This window comes from Plasmodium coatneyi, chromosome 14 (assembly GCF_001680005.1).
Source record: "Plasmodium coatneyi strain Hackeri chromosome 14, complete sequence".
Taxonomy (NCBI): Eukaryota; Apicomplexa; class Aconoidasida; order Haemosporida; family Plasmodiidae; genus Plasmodium; species Plasmodium coatneyi.
The window spans coordinates 969,511-994,180 of NC_033569.1; the positions used below are offsets into that span (position 1 = coordinate 969,511).

At 46.2% G+C, this 24,670-nt stretch overlaps 5 protein-coding genes across 5 annotated transcripts; 2 read left to right on the forward strand and 3 right to left on the reverse strand.

The window, feature by feature from the left end:
- Window positions 1-871: 871 nt before the first annotated feature.
- Window positions 872-2,226, forward strand: PCOAH_00053400 (Uncharacterized protein; the record flags this gene model as incomplete). The annotated part of the gene is made up of 2 exons (XM_020062120.1): window positions 872-1,948; window positions 2,080-2,226. Coding segments are annotated over 2 exons (1,224 nt in total), but the record flags the coding sequence as incomplete, so codon positions are not given.
- A 799-nt stretch (window positions 2,227-3,025) lies between these two features.
- On the reverse strand, window positions 3,026-6,207 carry PCOAH_00053410 (Ulp1 protease family C-terminal catalytic domain containing protein; the record flags this gene model as incomplete). The annotated part of the gene is made up of 2 exons (XM_020062121.1): window positions 3,026-3,223; window positions 3,352-6,207. The coding sequence occupies 2 exons, from the start codon at window positions 6,205-6,207 to the stop codon at window positions 3,026-3,028; spliced, it is 3,054 nt and encodes a 1,017-aa protein (XP_019917890.1).
- A 1,366-nt stretch (window positions 6,208-7,573) lies between these two features.
- On the forward strand, window positions 7,574-8,443 carry PCOAH_00053420 (Uncharacterized protein; the record flags this gene model as incomplete). The annotated part of the gene is made up of 3 exons (XM_020062122.1): window positions 7,574-7,649; window positions 7,736-7,788; window positions 7,877-8,443. The coding sequence occupies 3 exons, from the start codon at window positions 7,574-7,576 to the stop codon at window positions 8,441-8,443; spliced, it is 696 nt and encodes a 231-aa protein (XP_019917583.1).
- A 13-nt stretch (window positions 8,444-8,456) lies between these two features.
- On the reverse strand, window positions 8,457-9,968 carry PCOAH_00053430 (Uncharacterized protein; the record flags this gene model as incomplete). Its single annotated transcript, XM_020062123.1, has 1 exon — window positions 8,457-9,968. The coding sequence occupies one exon, from the start codon at window positions 9,966-9,968 to the stop codon at window positions 8,457-8,459; it is 1,512 nt and encodes a 503-aa protein (XP_019917706.1).
- Window positions 9,969-10,427: 459 nt separating this feature from the next.
- PCOAH_00053440 (Uncharacterized protein) lies at window positions 10,428-23,939 on the reverse strand (the record flags this gene model as incomplete). The annotated part of the gene is made up of 3 exons (XM_020062124.1): window positions 10,428-10,465; window positions 10,581-10,737; window positions 10,890-23,939. The coding sequence occupies 3 exons, from the start codon at window positions 23,937-23,939 to the stop codon at window positions 10,428-10,430; spliced, it is 13,245 nt and encodes a 4,414-aa protein (XP_019917720.1).
- Window positions 23,940-24,670: the final 731 nt, after the last annotated feature.

The window sequence follows — 24,670 nt, forward strand, 5'->3', positions numbered from 1 at the left end:
AATTATGAGCAACTGTTCGATTGCATTCTGAGCAGTTGCGCGGTCACATGTGGGAAAAAAAAAAAGAAAGAAAATAATCCTGTAAGGTGCCGAAGTCGGTTTAAGTCGGAGGTCACAAAGAAGTGCAAACAAACAAGCATATGTAAGTCAAACAAGTGACCAACAAGCAGATCTCTCTACTGACACCGTTGGAAGGAGATTCATCAATGTTTACTCCCCGGGGCGTGCCCAAGTACACTGCACAAGTATCAATTTGTTGTCGCACCTCGAGGCGGATTCCATCTCCGGGGAAAATACCGCCTTCACCACTTAAATGCTTCCTTTTTAAATGAGCTTTATTTTATTTATTTTTTTTTTTTTTCCTGAAAACCACCCCAAATGTATAGTACCCCCGTGCCAAAGTAACAACTGTGCATCCTTCGTGCGGCGTCCCCTCTGTAGAAATTCGTTGCCCCATTTCCCGCAAGGAGTTGACCAATGAGACGTCCCCATCTAACTGAGCGACACATGAACAGGTGCGTATTACCGCATAAGCTCAAGTGGATAAAAAGTATGTTTGTAATATGCCCCCCGCGCAAGGGCATATATGCCTTTGTATGTTGACTCCTTGTGGACTGCACTCCGAACGGGTCCCCCCCCCGCGGAGGAAGGGCGCATTATGTTGAAGGTGCCCAGTTCAGAGACCTCCCCCGATTTCCCACCACGCGAAAAATAAAAAAAGAAAAAAAAATGAACGCGCACCCGACTGATGAAGATACCACCGCTAGTCAAGATACCGCAGCTGAGCGGATCCCCCCCACACAGCCTACTGAGGATTGTACTAAATCGAACGCGGCAGAGAAAAAAGTACCAATTTATTTCCACCCAGCAGTTCAGCCAGAACAATGTGATGGGAAAAATCGCCTGCACAGGTCAGGCAAAAATAGGCACATCGACAAAGGAGTTGCTCGAAATTTTACAAAATGATGAACTCCCCCCAGTCGTTATGGACAAAGTGGGTACCTTCACACGTCTGAAGGAGAAGCAAAATTTATTGTATGAAAGGATCCTCTTTAAACCGACAAGCTTTTCCACTTTGTCTCATTTTATGCAGATGATGGAGAAGGAAAATTTACTGAGCCAATTTGATGTGTACTTTTTTGAAGAGGACTTTCAAAAATTTAAATTAAATAGGGCTCAAAGTGGAAAGGAACTTTTTATAGACATCAGGGGAGTTGATCAACCGAAGCAGATTTCCTTGGGGGGAATGTCCACTCTAGATGGATCAGTTAAAACGAAGTGCACAACAACCCAATTGTTGAAAAAGTACGGTGTGGAACCGCTACACTATTATAATATCCAAAGGTACGAGCCGAACGAAGATCCCTCGTCCTTCCTCATCGATAAGAGAAGGTTAACAAAGGAGGAGTACACGTACCAGTATGTGTCCACCATTTTGCCCTACATATGCTTCACCCTGATGTTGTTCTTCCCGCACGTCCTCATATGTTTGTATATCCCACATATGAAGGAAAAAAATGAAAAGCAGCGAAAATTGTGTAAATTATTTCAAATTAAGCAGCACGTACACATGTATAAGGACATCAGACCGGAGCATCTCCAAAACGTTATCGATAACAATGTTAAAACACTCGTGTTTTTTTACAACAACGAGATTTTTATGAATATGCGCATGAAATCTTTAATGGTTGACCTGTCCAGAATTTTAAAAAAAAATTCTATTCCTGTTAATGTGGTCGGTGTCGATACAGCCAAGCATAGCATTCGTTACGGTGTGGCCAAAGATTTTGAGGAGGTTCTTTTTCCTGTGATTTATTTAATTTGTCCTTATCACTATGATAATGACAGTGGCGTTTTTCGTATTGAAGGCCCACTAACTTTGGAGAGCATCTGTGCGCAGATCGCCCAATTCGTGCACGTTCCGCGGAACGCCTTTAGTCAAATGCGGGTAAGTCCACTGCACGGCGGAGCGACTAAGTAGCGTCACCCTTTCACTGCATTACCACTTCACCACATTACCTGTTCACCACATTACCTGTTCACCACATTACCTGTTCACCCCTTCACCCCCTCGCGCAGGACCTGACCCGCCTCAGCGACAACCTGCAGAGGTGCATATTCGAGCACGAAGTCATGAACCAGAAGAAAGACCAAATTTTGTACGACTACGGTACGGAGATAGCCCACCTTTCTTGTCTCCACCTGAATGGTCAGGTGCCATTCTGAAGTTGTACGAATGTTTTGACGTAGTTTGACCTGTTTAGAGATGTTATAAAGTTGATAATTCACCATTTGTTACACAACGAATGCGTCGCGCTGTATCTTCAGCTGTGTCCCCCTTCCGAGGGAATTTGAACCTCATTGTTGGGACAAGTTGGACACTCAACCCGCGGCAAAATGGCTAGCTGGGATTATGCACACACAAAAAAAAAAAAAAAAAAAAAAAAAAACACACACAAAGACCTAATTTGTACATACCCGTATGAACTGTTCAGGCGTTTTGGAAACCCTCCCCAAACGCACATTTACTTTCTTCCTTAATTAAAATGACAGATAAAAAAAAAAAAAGCGGCAATCGCTTCAGCAAAAAAACGATTTCATGAATGAGAGCGCAGGGAGCACTCACTTTTGCCAAACGGTGATCTCCTTTTTGGACAAAAGGAGAAGCTAAGTTGCGCAACGGAGGTAAGAATTGTGCCGCCCTTGACGACGGGGGTTGCCTTCCAATGCGCAGGACTCATCGTCCGTGTGAATGGCACAAAAAAAAAGAAAAAAAAGTAGAAAGAAATGGTGCTTAATGCGGCGACGTGGGGGAACAGCCAACAGGTGTAGGAGCTTCCCGTGCGGGGGGCCCCTAAAAGATCAGACAGCCCTGCGATATTTCGTAAACCTGCAACAACGCGACGGGCGCGAGGAAAAAAGAAAAATGAATTTAAATGAAATGAGAAAAAAAGGAAGTAACGAACGAATGAGGGGTTGGACAACTAATCAGTCAGGTGACGGCCGGGGCCTGGACACCATCTACCTACTGGTCACAGTGTGGCAAATCGTCCACACGTACGAGCATCTGCACGCCCTGCCCCTCTTGACTCACCATTTTCATTCGAATTTCTTTGATGTCCCGTTGGCTGAAGTCGAAGCTGCGGTTAAAGCTTAGGCACTTGGCGAACATGCAGGTGAACACGCCACAGTCGTAACCGTTCTCTTGGCAGGGGATTCCGACCTGTAGGGGTGAGGGTGAAGCCACGAACATGGGGAATAAGCACGCAGCAGAGGTGATAATAACTGTTGAGGAGAGTTTATTACTGCTCAGAGGAGGCCTTCATTGAGGAGTGCAAAACGTCGCCTCACCTCCGAACGGCCGTCCGGGTTGTACTCCCACGCAGACACGTCCAGCTCCATTTGTTTCTTGTCCCGCATCTCGTCCACGAGGTAGTGCCGCATGTATTCAAAGAACTTCGCATTGGACATATTCAAAGAATCGTAGAGTTTAATTTTTTTCTCCTTCATGTTAATCGATCCCAGGGTCCAGTGGTTCCCCCCTACGTGTAGCGGAATAAGAATCAAGTCGAAGGAAAAGATGTCTACCTGTTTCCTCTTTGTCCAGCGGGATACCTTATTATAGTTGTATGTCCCATTCGAGCTCAGGGATTGAAAAAAAAAAGTGCTGAAGGTGAAAATTTTAGGCAAATAATTGTTTGGCCTGTCCTTTTTAATATTTTTCGTATTATATTCCTGTAGCATGCTCATGTAGAAGTTAATGACCTCGTCGTTCAGCCATCTCGTGTCCATTAGACATTTTATTTGTGAATACAAAAGGGGCACATTAAACTTTTCGATTAGAACACCGTTTTCGCCCTTCTGTCGTAGTATCTGAGCCGCTTTTTCGTAATGGTCCTTGTTAACGCACTTGAAAAAAATGCCTGGGTCTAGTAAAGCTACCACATCTGCTTTGCCAATTCGATTTGCCTCCTCATCTGATTCGCTCACCTTTGCGTCTTTCTTCCTTTTCTCAATTCTGAGTTTTTCCAGAGCCTCTATAAGAGACTCCTCATCGTTCTTAAGTATTACGTAGCCACTTTTATCTTCCGACGTGACAGCATCGATAAATCTCATGGACTGTTCATCTGCAGATCCCTCGTCTTCTGCTTCGTTCCCTTTATCCATCTCGAAGGAGTTCGCTTCATTTTTGCTCTCTCTCTTGTGCGAGTTTTGCGTTCCACTGGTATGATCATTTCCTTGAGTCAGACTTTTCACGCCCATAATTTCCTCACTGGTTGAATTCTGCACAATGAAGGAATCTATCGTTTGGATGAGCTGCTTGAACTCGAATCGTATTTGCTTTATTTCTTCACTGCTTTTGATGTAGCTTCGGAAGTACTGCGCCTGCTTGTGCGTCTCGCTCTTCGAGGGGGAAGAGGCGTCCGAGTTGGCTGCATCTACTGTGTTCAGCACTTCCACCTCGGAGTTGCTTTCTTTCGCCTCTCCATTTGCTCCATTTGTTATCTGCTCCATCTCAGGCATGCAACCCAGTTTTCCCTTCTTTTTCTTCTTCTTCTTCTTCCGATTGTAAAAGATATTCTTAAAGCTGTCGGTGCCGCTGTCGTCGGGATCATCCATCGACTTTGACTTCCCCTTCTTTTGGGAATTCTCAAAAATGTGTTGGTAATATAACTTTTCCACGTTCTCACTTTGCAGAGACGACATTTTATCCCCCATCTGGTGCACACCATTTTGAAGGAAAGTTTTTCCCTGTTCTGGTGCATTCGTTTTGTTGCTTTGTGTAGGTTGTCTGTCATTCGTTTTGCGAACCTCATCGCTATCGTCCTCCTCTTCCATGCTGTTTTCCTCCCCCGCTTCCAGAAGCTGCCTCAAAATGCTGTCCTTCGCGTAGAGGCCGTTTCGGAGTGCTTCCCCGTCACCATCACTACTGCTGCCGCTAGTCCTGTTGCTGCGGCCAGAAAAGGGAAGGCTGCCCTTTCTCCTCTGCTCATCGTGCTTTTCCCCCTGAATCTCCTGCCTGGTCTCTACAGCAGGCTTAAGACCCCCGAGCCTACCCAGCGTGTGTTCCTCCTCCGACGAATGGGTCACCCGTCGTCCTCTCGAGTTCAAGTCATCCCTCTGACTTAGCTTGTTAAAGCTTCCGTTGTTTACCATTATGTTTGGAACTGATTGCGGCGCTCCTACGGATGCCTCTCCTTTTATGGACACCTCCCCTTTCACGTCGACAGTTGCCGCATCGTCCTTCTGAACAATTTTTGGGCCCAACTCCCCACGTTCGCTCCTTCCATCAAGACCTTCACCACTGTTCACTCGCTTCGCATCCTCCTTCGAGTGCCCTTCCCCCCTTTCCTCACTCTCCAGCATAAATAAATTTTTCAAATCGTTATCCGAAAATTCATATGATGCGTTTTTTATTTTTTTCGTCCGACGTGGCATTATATCACCATTTCTGTTTTGTAGATTATTGTCTTGTTCAAGAAACTCTTCTCCCTTTCTCGCATCCCTCTGTTTGTTCCTCTGTGCATTCTTGTCGATAAGTCTAGACTGATCGGAAATAATTTTACCCCTCCCGCTGTCACTCGTATTCATTTCGTTGGTAAAAATGTTTTTCCTCACGACAGATGCAAAGGAGGAGCATACACTCTTGACGCAGCTCCAGAGGAGACCACTCGATGAAGTCTCCTTTGCGTCCATTTCCTTCTGGTGGTGGTGGTGGTGACGGCGTGGGTCTCCACGATGGTGTCGGTGTGAGTCCCTACGATGATGTCGGTGTGCGTCCTTATGGTGACGGTGGTGGGAAGACTTGTGATGTTTGGAATGTACTTTGGGGTCATCTTTCCGGTTAGCCTTGTGGTCACCTCGGTGGTCCGTTTTGCTACCTAATACACTTCCACCCTTGGTGCCTGCCATGTTCGGGCTCCTTTCCGTCTGGTCGTTCCACTCCCTAGGGAGATTCAAACCCTGCTGGAACCCCTTCTTTCCCTCATCGTGGTCTCCCCCCCTGCTGCCCCTACGGAAGAGAAGGTGCTGGTCAATGGTAGAAGCTTGACTTCTTAAATCTCTCGGAACAAGTCCATGTTTGTGAGTCCTCTCATTTGATATGTGTGAATCTTTCCTGTGACGCTCAACCTGGCTAATCCGTCTGCTGTCCTGTTTGTCTCTCTCTACAAAAGCGTTTAAGTTAGCGTACCCCCTATTCATCATATTTCTGACGGAAGGGCTATATGGACGTGTTTATATCGGGTTGCTTTGGAGTCGGTCATGGGTGGCAGGGCAGACAATTGAATGTCAGTGTGACTGGGAAATGGGACTACATGCATGTGTGTAGCGATGTCCCCAATCATCCCATAGTTTTGCAAAAAAAAAAAAAATAGCTACGCGTATGCTCAACGTTGCAGTATGGTTGGTCCGGAAAAGTGCCACTCCTCCGAGTAGATCCCATCACGTGGTAGAAAAAAAAAAAAAATTAAAAATTACACACTCCCAACAGAGGTGTAGCCATGAATTTTTTTTTTTTTTTTAAAACTGTGAGATACCTGGGGAGGAAGGTCCCCTTTATGAGTACGATCGAATTGATGAGAACACGGAGGAGTACCACATAGGAGTAGTGCAAACTGAATTATTCCTCCGTTGTGGTAGTCTTCGTGAGGACAGCGCTGACTACGCGAAGAGACGTCTTCCCCGTCAAGCGCAACGTGGGCCAACGTGGCGTCGCTGTCCTGCTGCAGGATTTTACGTTTGTAATGAAAGAGTTTAAACGAAAATGGTCCTACGCGTACTGAGGAGGAGCAGCTTCAGGGGAAAAAAAAAATACTTTGCGCTGACTTGGGCTGCGGGAAAAACACGCTCACCCCGGTCATCTTCAAAGGGACAGGGCCTCCTCCATTCAGTCGTTTTTTTAACTTTTGACTTTCCCCTCTATGTTCATTCGCTTACTTGTTTGTTTGTTCATTTTTTTTTTTTTTTTTTTTTTTTCCTGGAGTACAGGGGATTGCCTTCCCACGTGCATATGCTTCTCCCGCAAACAATCCCGAAGGGGGGACTTTCCTGCTGGAGAAAATTTTACAAAAAAGGGAGAGAGAAAAAAAGAACGACCAGGTTTTGCCAAACAGTTAATTGAGGCACAATCCTCCCAAACGTATTGTCACACCACCCGCGGTGCGAATATAGCGGGACCATCGAGCACATCCACGTGCGTGCAAAAGGGGAAGCACGTAAAAAAAGGGATACATATATGAGCATTTATAAAGCGTGCATACAATTGTATGCTTTTTTATTTTCATTCCATTGGGAAAAAGGGAGAGGTGCTTGCACGAATGAATCCCTGCGGTGAGTTGGCCCGCCGCAACAGCACACCTCCCTTCGTTACGGTAAAAATAACGCCGCGGATCGTTCGTGTAGGGAAAAAAAGAAGCCATCAGATGGAAGCAGGTGGGAACGAATGTGCACAGATGCAATGCCCACCAATGAACAACTGTAGAAACGCGTCAGCCACGAAAGTGCTGTCGTGAAGTGTATGCACAGGGAGCACGCACACACAGGTAGGACCTCCCACCTAACCCAATCAATCATGGCTAGAGGGCTAAATATTCTGAAGGCCAAACTGCCCAAGGCCCCAACGGGAAGGAGGCCGATCGGCTATAGAGGTAAACAGGCTACACCGATACACCCATTTGTTCACCCATTCTGTCGACCCTCATTATTTTACGATCCGGGCACTTCCCTTGCGCAGGAAACCACCAACATGGAAAGTCCCTGTATGACCCAGTTTACCCCACGACGAAGGTAAGTAGGGGGAAGTACATAAGCGGTTAGCAATTACACACGTTCCTGCGCCCATTATGACCTGCGTTACCTGCTTACCCCCGAGCAGATCCCAGCGAGCCTCGTTCCGCGCTACCCGATAGACTGGCGAAACGGAGGCAGGTTCCTCCTTTGCGTTGGTCTCAGGAGAATCGAAAACCGCATAATAAAACGGATGAAGCAGAGTCAGGATTTCAATCGACCGGAATGTAAGACGTGTAATCACGACTGCATAGCAACTTACAACCGCTGCCTATGTGCCTGGTATTGTAAAGACAAATTTAGGCACGTCTACCAGTGTGATGAGGTGTTATTACAATATAAGGGAGAAACCCAAACGGATAAGCCGCTCTTTACTGTCCCTAGGTGGGTGGCCAACAGGAACTCCGAAAGGGGAATTGAATATGTGTTCGATCAGAAGACGGGGCGGTTTGAAAATGCCCAGGGGGAAGAAGACATGTATAAGCTCTTTTATAGGAAGCTGCAATATGGAGGTGACTCCAATCAGTATGATGTTGCGGGGGGTAGTAGAACTGGCAAATGTGCCACTGGCGAACGTGCCAGTAACAACCCCACAGAGGAGGAGCAGCTCTCTGGTTCGGACTCTGACATGACAGACAGCGATGAGGAGGGGTAGAACCATCCCCTCGTCACCGTGTCCTGGCCAGCTGACCCAACTTATAATCCAGCAGGGAAATATCGTATGGGTTGTAATAGCAGCACCCGCCGAACCCAGTAAGGCCTACGTTGAGCCATTCCCCAACGTAATTGTAAACGTGCTTGTTTCTCTTCTGCGTAACCTCGAAGTGCACGTCATTTGTGGCATAGTCGTAGTTAACTCGATTGAGTGACTTGTTCGGCGAGGCAAAAAAATGAACATCGCCTAAGAAGGTGTTCTTTTTTAAGTCCTTTAAAATGGTCTGGATAAACCCGGTTAGTTTGCCACTTGGACTTCGATAAGCTTCCACGTCGATGCAACCATCCGGTTTAATGCACCTGGTTAAAGGAAGAAACAACTCCCGCACGTAGTCTATGTTTAGGCAATTCAGTCCGATGGCTTTAATAAAATGGTTGCGAGAATCCAGGTAGAGGAGGATCAACGCGATGTCTAGGAAGGAGTAATCTGAGCAGCCAATGTTCTGATCACTGTTGCAGTAGAAACTTACCACCACGTTTTTTTTAAAATAACCCTCACAACTTTTTAAATGGTTGTAAAGGGTGAACACTTCTCTTACGTTAGAAGACGTGGTGAGAGAAAATAAGTGAAGCTTATCTGCGTTTCGTTTGTATGATTCTATTCTGAACTGACTGTTGGAAATAATTTCCTCGTCTCCTACATCTATGTAGTATTCCAACCCGTAGTTGAACAGGTGTCTGTTGGGGAAGGCGTTCCTGCAGGGTTCATTCCTTCCTGTGCTGCTCACGGGGACCATTTCTATGTCGGGTAGATGATCCTGTCGGTGCGGGGGGGTGTTTATTATTATATCGTACCGTTGGTTCTTCGATATGCATCCTTTCACAGCGCTGTCCAGTTGAACCACTTCCACCTGGTCAGCTGAATTGGTTGCCGTCCTCCGCTTGTGCAACACACCGGAGTATTCGCTAAAGTCGCGGAAGGCCGAACTGTAGCCCCCTGTGGAAAAGGCCACATAGCAGTCTTCGCATCTTCTGATGGGGCTGCCCCTCCAAACATCGTGCCGAAAATCGAAGCTATCTACATACTCCCTCGTGTTAACAGAATCATTCGGGTGAACGATCCCCAAATGGTTTCTCACCTTTTGGAAGCATTCTAGATGTTCATAGGGAGAAGACTCCTCCAACTTTGGTGTTCCCCCGAGGAGTGCAAAATCCGTAGTCCGTTTTATCCTTTCATATTTAAGCAAAGCACTATGAGCAATGTCGATATACGTGTCGATTATGCCTTTTCCCTCCTCTATGCTTATCCCCCTTTCTTGCAAACTGTAAAGGTTAACTTGGAAGGTGTTCGTACTTATTACGTTGCACCCTGCCAGGAGGTAACTCAAGTGAATGTTCTGCAAGGTGTTCACCATCTGTTCTTTGTTCTCGTCATCGTGACAGGAGAGGAAGTCAAAGTTCCCCACCTTTAGTCGTTCAAACTCCGATATTTTCCCCCCATCGAGGGTGAACACTTCCTTCGCCATGACACGATACTCCTTTTAGTGTAAGTGAACGAATACACCACACATGGAAAATCAGAAAACACTTTTCGGGGTAACCGCTAATTTGGCAGATCAAATCTCCTTAAAGAACGTACCAGAAGGTGGAAGAAGAAAAGAAAAAAAAAAAAAAAAAACAGCTTCTCCCCCTTGGCACACCCATCATTCACCGCAATAGGGGGAAGCCCTAAAAAGATAATGCCCCACCTCATGCACGCGCATATACACCTATCGGGTGACGCACCAGGGGGGGGAAAGAGTCCCATTTAAAAGGTTCGAAACAGCAACGTTTAAAAAGTTCGATGTGGAGAAAAAAGAAAAAAGGACGTGGACAAAATTGGGCAAGCAAAGAAGCACTAAACGGGAGGACTTCTAAATTGAGGCGTAAACTCAACGAACAAAATGGTCGATCGGGTCGGCCGAATGGCAGCTATCCAGACACTTTCAATCCGACTTCTGCGTTTGCTTGTAGATCTCGACGTCTGCACGGGGGAAAAACACATAACGGATAATGGTGTGAAATGACGATGCGGGAAAACTACGGGTTCAAGTGCAGAACACACACACACGCTCGGCCCTGCAGCTGCTAATTCTTACCCACTGCCGAGTTCACGATGATCTCGTATATCCGGTTCATCTTGTGCGGGGATAGGTAGAGGTTCTTTCCTCGCTTGAGTCTCGGATCGACGTCTCCGTTTTTGTCCACGTAGGGGCCGCTGACGAGGCCGAATCGGTGCTCGCTCGAGAAGAGAACCTGCGGGGTGGAGAAGGGGAAGCGTGAAAGAGAAGTGCATTGAAGCGCAATGAACCGCAAGTGAAAGGAATCAAGTGGAGTAGGACACACGGTGGTAAGATTCGCTTCTCCGTTTTTCTCCTTGCCGTTCTTCCTTTCTTTTCCCTCCTTACCGATGAGACGTTCAGGCACAAGTAGAGGGCCTGGTCCCCGCCGCAGATGGTGGTGTGGTAGCCGCACTTTCCAATCGACTCGGACAGGGGGATACGCACATTATCGCTCTCTTGCAAACATATGGTGGATCCGCAAAACAGACAAATGAGGATGATGGTAGGCGATTTGCTACAGTTAACGCACTTGCTTTTGAAGTACCTCTTAATCATGGTGAAGTAATTTCTGCTCGGTTGGAATAGAGAGCTCGACGAAATGAACTTGTCTAGGTTCTCATAAAAATGGTGAGGCAAAACGGGTTCTGCATCTATTTTCAGATACTTATACATCTGATACATCTGGTAGAAGTAGGGATGAAAAATCAGCTGCATGGTCGGGTATGTGTATATCTGATCGAACTGCGGGTTCACATTAAGCATGTGGAGGAAAATGTTGTACTTTCCTAGATCGCTGTGCAGGTGGATGTAGTCCAAGTACTTCTTCGCTAAGGCGTTACAGTCGTAAATGGAAAACAACATATAGGCCACGAAGTGAAGGTACACGTTTGCCGACTTTATGTAGTTCTTTAGAAACCTCCTGTATAGTTTGGTGCACGGGTTTTTACCGTCGATGAAATGGTTACTCTTGAGGTAGTGGTAAAATATATAGAAAATTTTCTTCACGCTTAGGAGGTGCTCTCCGTTCAGGTCACCGGCATGGAATGAGCGTCTGCCTGTCCTCTTACTTCCCCGTGTCTTTGCAGAAGCACCCGAAAAACAATCGCTCGGTGAGGAACTTCCCACACCGCTTCGTACGCCGCTTGAACCTCCGTGGGGCCTTGCTGCCTGGGGATCCTCCTTACCCCCCACGCCGAACAGACTCGTCATGGAATCCGACTTTCCGCTACTGCTGTGCTGCGTTTTTATTTTCTTGTTAACTTCGTACGACGTGCTGTTCGAATCTTTTTCGCTTCCCTTTCGGTTGGCCTCCTCGGGAGCATCGGTGGGTGCATCTGTGGGTAGTTCCCCGAATGTTTCCCTCTGTGTGGAATCAAAATGGGGCACTCCCTCAGATGGATCTTTGTAAACTTCTTCTCGGGTTGGTTTTCCCTCTGCGGGGTTACTACTGCGTGACTCGTGTCCACCGCGGTAATCCGTCCTCACTACACTTGTGCCTGTACCTTCCCCTTTCGCATGGTAACCGTTAATTCGATCCCTATGCTTGGCATACTTCCTTTTCCACCTCTTTGTCCTGAAGAAAGCGTCGGTGTATTTACTAAACTGGTACTCTCCATCCTCCGGGTGAGTAGAACCACCACACGTATCACCAACATGGTAGTATTTTCTCGCTTCCTTTTGCCCCCCATGGAAATGAAGAAGAATATTCTGCACCAAGTACAGGGGTATGAAGTCGTAGAGGTTATACACATAGCTGTATATCCTCCTAATGTTATAGAAAAAGGTTCTGTTTAGACCATTAGCCTTTAGCAACATGTGGTACCTGAGCATTTTGTTGACGTCCTTATATTTGTAGAAGTCCATTTTGCAGTTTTTCAATTTATTTTTCATGCTGGCGTATTTTTTTCTCGTCATGAAATCTACAAATGAATCTGGGGGGTTGTTCTTCTCGTGTATCCTTCGTCTGAATAGGGTGTTGTCCAGATCGCTGCTGGAGGCGTTTTCATCGTGCAGGGATCGGAAGTCTAGACTTCCCTGACTGTTGAAGGAGGAGTCAGACGTGTCAGACGTGTCCGACGTGGAGTAAGCGTGACAACCAGTGTGACTTCCCCCGTTTGGGCGATCCCCTCCACAGCTGTCATATCCATCGATCCGGTCATTCAGCATGTTTTCCGCATTTTGAATGATGCCCCCTTTGTCCGGCTGCACCATTTGGGAGATGTCCACCCGTTTCATATCGTGGGGGTCCACGAACACATCGGCAGGGGGGTTTTCAGCCCCGTCTTCTCTGCTATTCTGCACTTGTGACGCAGATTTGCTATCACGTTGTAGGAAGGTGCCCAACGCAGAAGAAATGGATGTACCACCCGAAGATTTTCTTCCCCCGAGGGTTGTTAGTAGTCCCTTCTTCTCCTTTCCATCTTGATTTTTGGCCCCCTTTACCATCTTCACCGATTTGTGAAAGAAATTCACAAGCAGATCATCTGCGTATTTATTTTTTTTTATTTTCCTCCTCCTTTTTTTACTTTTTTTCATGTCTTTTATTAATTCCCCCACGTCCAGTATTTCGTTGAGCACACCAAACGAGGCGGTTATAGCATCCGCTGTGACTCCACCTTCATCGTACCTGTCTTCTTCTTCACACTTGTGGCACTTCTCCCCTGTGGATTCCTTATCTGAAAAATGAATGGACTCATTGCTGTTGAAACTTGCATCAGAGAAGTTCACTTCTGCTGGAACTCCATCTGCAATGTCATCACCTACTCGGGTTAAGAGAAACTGCTCAGATAGAATTTCTGCCTCTTTCTCCCTCATATCGTGGATTCTCTTAATAACCCTTAGACTGAACAGGTTCTGGTAAACGTTGTACATATAGAACAGGTGGTTCACGTAAGGGACGTCTTCAAATTTGCATCTAAGTTGACTCACCAAATTGACGTGTCTAAATTCAAAATCGTGGTTCTTCATTTTGGGGTCGAAGGAATTCTCTTCTGCGCCGTTGGTCAGGTAATGGTCACTGATTTCTTCATTAGCTGTGTTATACAGTTTGTATTTAAAGAGGTTCAGCTCGTTTGGCAAATGAGGTTCCTCCAAATATTCAGTCGATCTGTTGGCGTGTAACTTTGCCGCAGTTAATAAGCCTTCTCTGGAGTTACTCATTGCTGCGCTTCCCAACGATTTGGACTGTACCTCCTGCTCTTCGAAGATGTCTCTCTTGTAGCTGCTCGTGCATCCTGGGGGACTCTTACACGTGTATTGGTTCGATTCGTTCTCCATCTGGGTTGCTCCTCCACTTCCACTTCCACAACCGCTGCTGCTACTGGTCAAGTAGTTATAGTCCCTCTTCATCACAGCTTTGTTTTTCATGAGGGGCCCCTTCTTGCTCTCCCTCATATGAGGAAGCCTGTTCTCATATAACACATGGAAGGATCCCCACTTGGAGTTCCTCCTTCTGTTATACACAAATGGATAGTACTCCTTGAAAAACTGATCATACTTGGTAAAGTTGGTACTTAAAAAAATATTTATGGGCATGGACCCATTAAAGTACATATGCTTCATATACTCATCGTTCATTTCGCATAACAGAAGCATCAACTTTTTTGTCTTCCTCTTAAATTCGTTCATTTGCACTAGCTTTTTCATCGTTTCGTGTAAAATGAACAGTTTTTTCTTTTTCTCCCTATTCGCTTCATCCGGTTTAGTTTTTTCCAACCCATCGGAATGGTTATCTTCTCTTTGCGTTTCCTCCCATGTGTGCCCTATTTTTCGCCTTGCTTGTTCAGGCGATTTTTCAACATTTTCTTCCTTTCCATGTGTGCAACCCGCAAGGATATCATTCTGCTGGATACAATCCTTCAACAGTTTTATCTCTGCTTGGTTAAAATGGTACGAGAGTTTCTTCACTTCCTGGAACAGCTCCATGGGATTTATCCGGTCCATCCATTTGTCCCTTTCCCGACGGGGTGGTTCCTTTCCCTTGATTGGGGCGCCACCAGAGGAGTTGTTTACGCTTGGTTGGTCATTTGGTGAGTCTGCCCCCTCTTGCTCATTGGGAATGTCCTCCCCAACGAAATGGTCAAATATGAACGTATGAAACATTTGGTACTGTATCTTCTCCTCGTCGTCAAACTTTTCCGTGTCGTCCTTCTCGTCATCATTCCGTTTAATGGAAGGTGGTGCGTTCACACAACTTTCGTGATTCAGCATGGACTCGCTTATATATGCACATGTGGTGTTGCCTGCCTTCGTGGGATAAGTTCCTTCCTCCAAATTTATACAAACATATTTGGCAATATTTTCAAAGTTTTGCCTAACTTGTTCAGGTGAAAATGATGAAAAAATGTACCTGACGTAGGATTTTGAGATTTCTCTTATGAACACTTCATTCATAATTTGGAAGCTTAAAATGCTTAGCGAAATGGAGATAAAGTGCTGAATCTCCGCTGGGGTGTGAAGCAACTGATTCAGGAAGAAATGCATGAATAGTCTTAAGACGTCTACTGACAATGGCACCATGGCTAGCTTATTCAGCAGGTGTGCATTTTTTATCTTGTTGAAAAAACGTTTGTAATTATGATCGGTGAATCGATAGGGGTACACATAATCGAATGAAACGTTGTATAGGTTCTTCCACAGCTGTAGATTAAACAGGTTGGAAATTTTCTTCTCCTTTACGATGTTCAATTCATGCTTGTGAAGGAAGAAGTTACGCACCAGTGTTTCGATCAGGTTATTACACGACACGTAGTTTATATTTTTGTAGAAGAGGTGAACTAATATTTCGTTGTAGAGTATCCAATGCAGCTTGTCCATCTCAATCGCGGTGTTGATGTTTCTCCAGAATTTGATATTTAGGGCGTCGCATTTTCTTCTCACTTTTTTCTTCTTCTTCTTTTCTTCAGTTGGGTGTAGGTTGGTCTGCCCCACAATCGGGGAAGCGTTCCCTACTACGTTCGACACCACGTTTAGTAACGCGTTGGCCAACGCATTTGACGAGATGCCCGTTGACGCCCCTGTTCCAACGGAGACACCTCCCAAATCGATCGCTCCACCCCCTCTGCGGCGCTCCCTTTTGCATCTGGCGTAGTACCCTCGGTTTACAAAAAATAAATCTTCCCTCCTCAGACGACGAATCTCCTCCCTATTTACAAACTCGACGCACTTCCAATCTTGTAGAAAGTCCGGGTAAAGCTCCACCGTCTCGTACAAGCTCATCACATCCTTCACTCCTACCTCTTCAATGTCGATGTCTTCATAATGATCCTGATTCTTGTGGTTATACTCAAAGTCGATTAGCTTTTTATAATTCCTTGAATGATTCTGTAGCGTGGAAAACGTAGCGTTGTTGTGGTGGAAGATCCTCCACGACGTTTCAGTGATCAGTCCCAACTGGATGATGCACATCCTTAACGCTTTCATGTCGAAAAGGGGTTCTAGCTTCTGATTCTGTAGCGTATCTTTATACAACTCGTAGTATCTCTTGTTCGTACTTATGACTCCATCCCAGCTTTTACCAACATTTAGGTGCCTCCTATAAGTGTTATGCCTTTTAAAATGCTTTGCCGTGCATTTATACTGAAATTTTGCTGCATTTGTCGATTGGTTGTCTTGTTCCACGTCTTTCGTGTCCTCCTCTCTTTCCCCGGAGTGTATCGTTCTGATCGTCCTTCTCCCGCTTCTCCTCTTTAGGCACTTCTCCTTCTTCCTTTCCTTCCCCAAAGTGGAGCCAATTCCATCACCCTTTGATTCGAGCGCAGATTCTGGTGCCTTACCAATCGGGAGGTCAACACTTCTGGAAATCTCCTCCTCCACATTAGAAGAAACATTCGCCTCACTGGAGGGGGGGATCTCCCCCGTGTGCGGTTCCCCATTAGCTTCGCCTTTCTTATCGTCTTCATTCGTAGCACCCATGTCGACCTTGCTACTGGGTGCACCAACGGAAGCTACATAGTCTGATAAAGCACCATGCACCGACTTGCCATCCAAATTTGTAGTAACTTCCGATTCAATCTTTGGTCTTTTCTCCATCTGACGTTCATGGTGATCACTGTAATCATCTGGCATCTCCTCCTTCAGACGGTTTACCTGTCCATTCGATGAGGAGGTATAACTACTCAACGGCAGTTCGTACTTCTGAATGGCCTCTTCAATGTTCGATCCCTCATTTTTTAAATTACTTTTTATAAAATCTAGGAGAGTTCTATCCAAGTGGTAATTTAGGATGACCTCCTCTACGTTTTCCTTCGTGCCAGGTTCTTCTTTCACATCCACCCCTTCGGAACTTTCATCTTCCACTGCCTTCTTCCCCTCCTCCGTCTTGTCAATCTTCGCGGTGAAATAAAATTGCTTGCATTCGGCTGGCGACGACTGAGCTAAGTGATTATCCCTCACCATGAAGAACTCCACCTGCTTTATATACTTCAAGGGCACACTCACGTAGTAGGCCAAGAACCCATTTCGGTACCGGTAAAAGAAGTTGGAGTTTTTGTAGGAAAAGGTGAACTCCTGGTTTCCATAGTTCAGTGTGTTCTTGTGCAGGTACAGTTCTGTTCCGCTGGTCCCCAAGGGGGGGATAACTTCCTCACTTGGGATGACTTCCCCTGTGGGGGTGATTTCCCCACTTGGGTTGGTGCCCCCCGACGAGGAACGCTGCGAATCCTCCCCCTTGTGGTACAGCTCGTCGTACATGCCACCCTCATTGAGGTAAATCTCCCTCAAAATCATTTTCTTGTTCAGCTCGTAATTTTCATATGACAAGAACCCATTTAGAACCCGTCTACTCACCAACTTTTTAAAACGTACATTAAACATATCTCCCACTTTATTCTCATCGTACAGGTTGTATGTGACGTTGTGGCTGGAGCTGTTCGGGACAAACTCTTTCTTCTCTTCTGTAAAATATTTCGCCTTCTCTTTGGAGTTATTCTTTTTTCCTTTACGCATATATTTGAAGTGGAACTCTTCCGGGATGTCACTGTCGAGGGCTCCATTGGCCGACGTCGACGAGGAGAAGGATCGCTCCGATGCGACAGACGCATTGTCATCCATTTCGTGCTCTTCCGTACTGCTGATCAGGCCTCCATGGGGGGGTTCTACACCGGTTGAGGTTCCCGTGTCGTCTCTATTTTTGAGTTTGGGTTCGGGCTGCTCATCAGGCAGCTCCTCCACCCTGTTCGTCCTCCTGAGTAAGTCAGCCAAGTTCCTATTCGAATGGTCGAGAAGCAACTCACGCTCGCAACAGTCATAAATCCTGTAACTGTCCCCTTGGGACACATACCGCTTGGGAATGTAAACCACGAAGCAGTTGGCTATGGACCTACACAGAGGACACGTAAACTCATACTTCGTTGGACTGGAAGTCTGCGATTGAGCATTCCTGGACGGAAAAATTTTCGTGTTGTGCAGGCAGGTCATATGGATGAAATGGCCACAGGTGTATATAGCTGGGTGTTTACATGGAAAGGCAACTTTATTTTTTTTTATAATTTTTTTTAGCAGATTCGAGTGGGATGCAAAACAGATGTAGGCCAGCAAGTTGTTCCTGGTCATTCCTTCTTTGCAGAGTACACAGATGCAATTCTTCTCCTTCGACTTTTCGTATTCACAGTTGGCGACATCGTCCGGGTCGTCCGGTTTTTTCTCTTTCCTGGCGCTTCTTGCCTCTTCCTTCTTTGCAGCGGCGGTAACTGCGGTGACATCTGTGACTGCACTAGGTCCGCTTGTCACTTCACTTGTCTCCTCGCCTGCCACTTGGTCGGTCAATGCACCACCCGCCTCCTCCAAAATGTCTTCATCCGAGTCCAACTCCTCCTCCAGGAACTGGCTGAACTTGAGTTGCTGATCCTGCATCATTTTGAGCAGGTCCTGTTGCCTCTGCTTCGCAACCTCAATAAACTGATTACCGCTGCTTACATTTTTACAATCGTAGTTCTCAGATAGGAGCTCCTTCATCCTGGTAATTATGGTGTTCCTCACTTTTTGGAAACATTTGTCTTCGTTCGAGTTGACGTTGCTCATGCTTCTGATCAGGTTATGCACGGCCGCCTTGTTCAGCGCGTACGTTCTCTTCTTCTCCGTCTTTTGCTCCGTCTGAGAGTTCGATTCGTTTCCTACTGGGGGGGCACCACATGCATCACATGAACCAGATGCACAGCCGACTACCCCACTCGACGGTGTGTCTTCACCTGTGCGGCGCTTTCCCCTTCGTTCCCTCTTCAGCACATGGATCTCATCAAAAATAAGCATCTGCTCGGTATTAGGATTGGCCCCTTTGGAGGATACTCTTGTTGCCACTTGGCCATATGGTGCACTTTTTGTTTCCATCTCTTTTGCGCCTTCTAGCAAAGTGGGATTCTCCTCATCTGGGTTCGCCCCTTCAGGGGTATGACCCTCATTCAAAACGTCGCTGCTTTGCTCGAACCGCTTTTCACAGTTGTCTTCTGTCCCCGCCTGGTCATCCAAATGGTCATCCAAAAGATCGTCCGAATGGTCGTCCGAGTAACCATCTGATTGGTCGTCTGAGTGACTCCCAAGAGAGGTGCAGTTGGAGTAGTAGAACCCGTTCAGGTACTTAAACGGGTGAGCCGCATCCATGATTATGCTAAGCAATTTAATAAGCTTAATGAAAATATCGATTGTACTATTTAGGCTACTATTACTCGGGGTGGATGGAAAGGAACGTCCAGGTGGACGTCCGTTTCGATCACTGTCCCTTCTCCCACCAGACAAGTTTAACTGTAACGGGTTCATCGCTTCGACAGGGGTTATATTCAATTCTTCATTCGATGTGTAGTCCTCTACAGAAATGTTGTCATCCACATTTCTTCCTTCCTGATCCCTCCCCTGGTTGAGGTATCTTATTCCTGATCTGTTCTCTAGAATGGATTCTACAATCACGTCATTAATCATATTGTTCTCACTTATGATGTCGCTAATTATCTCGGAAAGTCCTTCTGCGTTTAGTTGTCTGTAGGTTCTGTTCGTTTGTCCTTCCCCTACGTGGCTGTCTGTTACGTTCACGATTTCCATGTTAATGGAGTTGTGCAGATTACGACTGATTAATATTTCTGCGAAAAGCGTTTCGTTCTCTCCGTTGTCATCTACTATTATGTAGGTGTTGTTGTTTCGGCGCGTCGTGGAGGTGTTGCTGTCAGTGGGGGGATTATTCTCCTGCGGGTTTGTGCTGGTTACACCGTTTTCTTCTCCCCCTGGGGATGCCTCTTCAGGGGATGCTCCACCTTGGAATGTTGCCTGTGCTTCTTCGTCCTCCCCCTCTCCGCTGCCCTGCTCCTCCTCACCAGTGCCGTTGCCTTCCCCCTGACTGAGCAAATTGTACAGGTCGACCTCGTTCAGCACGAAGGCCCCGGGGGGAAACTCCTCACTGTCTGCATTGTCGTCATTGTCACCATTGTTGTCATTGTCGCCATTTGGGGCGTCCTCTCCGTTTTCCCCTTCGTTTAATGCACCGTTCGCCTGTGCATTGGCCGCCACGTTTACATCTGTCGGTTCGTTACGCTGCGGGGTTGCAGCTTCGGCTGACCCGTCCACCGTGGCAACGGCACCACGGTCCGTGCCGCCCTGATCAGATTCATCCCCCCTAGCGGCTTCTGCCCTCCGTTGGAAATCCTCGTTGACAACAAAAATGGTGATGAGCATGGGGACGAGGCAGCTTCGCTTGAAGGCGTAGAACAGCAGGTTCTGCACCTTTACGAAGGAAAAGTTCATGTATTCGTTGTCCTCTTGTCTGGAACAACCGATATAAGACGCTTTCTCCTCCTTGATACACTTCTCATTAGCCGACTGGAAGTCCTTATAATTTGCAATGGGCCAAAAAGCATCATACAGGAACCAAGCGCTCTTATTCAGTTTTATTAAGTTGACGTTGCTTCTGGGCATGTGCGTGGTGTAGCCATACTTGTTCGTCAGTTCGTAGAAACTGGGGTGGTGTCTAAACTGCTTGGGGAATTCATCCTCCAGTTGGAAATACTGAAAATCCTTCGAAGCCAACAGCTGTATCAGTATCTTCTTAACGTAGTACTTTCCTCTCTTTTTATATTTTTCCTGGGAAGTCTTCCTGGGGATGTTACTAAACTCGAAGTAGTACAGCTCGTTGAATAACCGCACCAACAGGTCGTAAAACAGTTGAAAAAAGAACACGTGATTTATTCTCCTAGAGTCTATGCTTAACTTTCCCGTGTAGATGTCCTCGAAAATTCGGTGCACCACTTTCATGTGATGAATTTGAACCTCCATGTAGATGTCCTGCTCATTTTTCACGTTTAGGTTTAGTCTAAACGTTTTAAAAATAAGCTGGTAGAGGATCACAAAGGGGTTACTTATCTTTTCCTGCATGAATTGCTTCACGTAGTCGTTCCATTTTTGCTTGCGGGGGGCACCGTTAGAAGGGTTATTCCCATCCGCCTCCTTCACTACAACCGAGGATTCCTCCCCCGCACGTTGAAGCGCGTAACTTCCTAAAAAGCTGTATACCGAGTCGAAGTCTATTCTCTGCTTTTCGTTCACCACTTTGGTAAGATCACTCTGTCTTCGGTAGGTACATTCCGCTGTGTCGTCTCCACATACTGCGCTGGATTCTTCCTTTTTCTCTCCTCCCTGCGGCTGCCTCTTTCCATATATTAGGCTCTGTTCCTCTGTTGGGAGGTCCTCATCATGGTGGGCAATATCGTTGCATATTCCACCGGGCTGATTTCCCCCCTGCTCCATTGTCCTCTCTATATGACCACACACGAACGGTTCTCCCGGTTTGGTTAACTCTTCCTTGGAGCTGCTATCCGTCCCAGATACGAACCCATGCAGCACTGAGTCGTCGGCAACACGTCCGTCCGAACCGATGTACTGACTGAACAATTTCCTCATCATAGTTTTTGTACCCTTATCTATTTTAACTGTCTGCTTTTCATATAAGGGTAGTAGGTTCATCATGATCATGGCAAACTGGATTCCTATTAAGTCACTTTGGAAGAAGAAGGACGTTTCGTATTCGTTCACCTGGAAGGTCATCTGTGGTCCATTGCGAACCCAATACCCGTACTTTATCTCATAAATGAAGGTCAACACGTGGACGTTAACATAGAGAATATACTTTAAGAGCTTTAAGTTGAAAAGGTTCAGGAATTCAAAGACGTCTCTCATGTATAGGTCGATGTATAATGGGTTCAGGTAGATGTCGCTCCTATTTTGCTGAAAATTTATTTCTAAAAATTCATTAAATTCTATGTCTTTTTTTTTTATTTTTTTTTCGATAAGATCATTCTTGCACTTCACTTTAACTTCCTTCTCTTGAATATTTTTTCTGTACAAAATTTTGTCGTCCTCTTCCTTCTCCTTCGAGTCGATGGTTTGAATGACCCATTTGAAGTATCTGTCTTCTAGGTCCTTCATCTCTTCCAGATAGGCTTTCGTTTTTTCGTTCTTCACTTCTTGCAGATCGTTTAGGAAGGGCTTCCGATGGAAAATGCGCATTTTTATTTTGTTCCCGTCGTCTTCGTACCTTTGTTGGAGGTCTTTCCTCTTGGTGAGCGTTTCTGGGGGGGTTTGCTCGACGGAGTAGAAATCTTTCAGGAAGGCACGCACGATGTGGGTCCGCTCGGCTTCACTCCTGGGCGGTGTGTAAGACGAATTACCTGTTTTGTCCTTTTTCCTTCGCAACCCCCTCAGGTAGATGTACTTGTACCAGTACACGTCGTCGATGCATTTTTTGACCACGTCGAAGTTTAGGATCATCACGAAGAAGCGGACCAACGGAGAGTGCATCGATCGCAGGTGCTTCACGCGTCTCGGTGGCTGTTCCTGCTTGGCCTTCGTCTGGTCGTTTGTAGCATCGTTTGTTGTGTCATTCGTTGCACCGTTTGTAGCATCGTTTGTAGAATGGTTCGTCGGGTCATTCGTTACGTTGTCCGTTGCAGTGCTAGGCATCCCTGCCGGCGCGTCGGTCTGCGGGCCAACCCGGTGGGAAGCAGAAAGGATGCACTTCTTGACCCTGAAGAAGGGGCGATCCCGTTTGATCCTTCGCTTAGGGCGAACAGTGTCCACATCCGAGGAGGAGTCCCCCGAGAAGGGAAACAAATTCAAAGAGCAAATGCTCTCTATGGTCAATTGGTACAGTAGGAAGAGGTTCCTAAAATTCGCGTTGGCTTCTCTTTTGCAAAAATTTGCCAACGGTTCGAAGACACGAAGGAGGTAATTCTCTATAGTAATGGCATAGGAGCTGGACAGATCTTCATAGATTATGTGCGCCTTGGTGTATCTCATTTGTGAGTTCATCCGATGCAGAAGTGACAGTAGGTGAAGGATCTTCCTAATGATATATTTGTTGAAAAGAAGAACCTTGATCACATCGTTGTGGTAGAGTAGATATTTCATGTCGACACAAATTCGGATAATCACTTCAATGTCGGAGCGTAGCAAGTTCTTAAACATAATGCACCTGGTCGTTGGATTATATATGCAGAACTCCTCGATCAGTTTTATTAGGTCGTTCAGAAAATTATTCACCACTAAGGTGTAGGCAATTTCTGGCACAGTCAACACTTGTACGGTTAGTCCATTCAGGTAGTTGTTATCGTTGTAGGATTTGCTGTCTACAACACGAACCACCAGACTGTAATACTTTGCCAATTTGAAGGCAAACCTTTGTTTGAAATATGGGTGCACAAAAAGGGACAGGTAAAGGGAGTATAGAACTCTCTGCACTGCCGTGTAGAAGGAGTAATGCAGGTTGATCAGGTAATCAATCTTCGCTCCTGTTAATACGTTGCAAATGATCTGTCTGAAGAGGTAACTAGTTATACCTAAATCTTTGAAAAACTCCAACGCATATTCTATATACTGCGCATTGGCTAGCGAGAGGAAGTATCCATCCTTTAGAATTATTTCTTTAAATAACGATCCTACTAGATTTTCTAAGTCCTCCTTCATCCTGTTTTTTACGTCCTCTTTTAATATGCACTTGTCGACCAGGTGTTGCTCTTCCATCCCTCGGTGGTCAAAACAAGCTCCCTTTATATTCCATGACGTATCCCCACAGTCACAACATCCTCCACTTGTGTGTGTAAGTCTGTATACGTGATTCCTATGATTGGATGCAAAAAAGCACTTTGCGCAAATGGCACAGGTTGGGTCTCCTTCACAGTTGTAACACTTGAATGCGAAACTGCCTTCCTTCCATTGTTCTGTGCAAATACCGCTATTTCCATGAATTTCCTTCAACTTTCTGTAAATTTCTTCCACCTTGGGGTCATCGTACAGCCTCCTCCTCAAATGCTTCATCACATCCTTCTTGTTTGCCACGCCATTTCCGTAAAGACTTCGTAAATACTTGGAAATGGTTTGTGCCTCCCCCTTCTTCTCCTCGATGGGCTGCGCCTCCAGCATCGTGCCGGCACAGCGGTTACCAGGTGGTTACCAGGTGGTTACGTAGCGGTTACGTAGCTGTTACGGGGCTATTATGAAGCGATTATTAAGAGGATAATTCACGCCTACGGGCGTTGCTTCGCCGTCACAACTTTACGTCCTCCACCCCACGTGAAAAATAAACCACGCACAGAAATCACGTGTGTGCTGCTGCGGGAGAATACTCACATGGGACGCGTCAAACGCGCATGACGCATGTGTCGAACGCGCTATATAAAAGGCAAAAAATCCCAAACGTATGTGTGAACACAGAAAAAAAAAGAAACAGGTAGAATGAGATATGTACACTTAGCTGAGCGAGAAAGCCTTCGCTCACAAAACGTTACAGGCTTCGCAAAAGAGGGTGAACAAGGCACGAAAAGCTACGCAGTGAAAACGAGCTGGCCACGCCGACCGAGCGAAACTGCGTAATACAAGTGTGCCAATGCAAGTGTGCCAATGCAAGCGTGCCAATCCAAGCTACCAAGCGAAGTTCACTTTCATTAAAAAGCCTCACTGGGAAAATAACCTCTGCAGTTTGCTCCTCTCGCGCTAAAATAATTGTTTACACTCAAAGGTGGAAGGAGCTACACGTATGGTGAGTACAGTACGTTCGCACTTTCTCTTGCATCCCTGCTTGGAGTACACCTTAACGTGTGCCTACATAATTCCTACACTGTTCATCACTGCACCCCTGCGACGTTTGCAAAGCT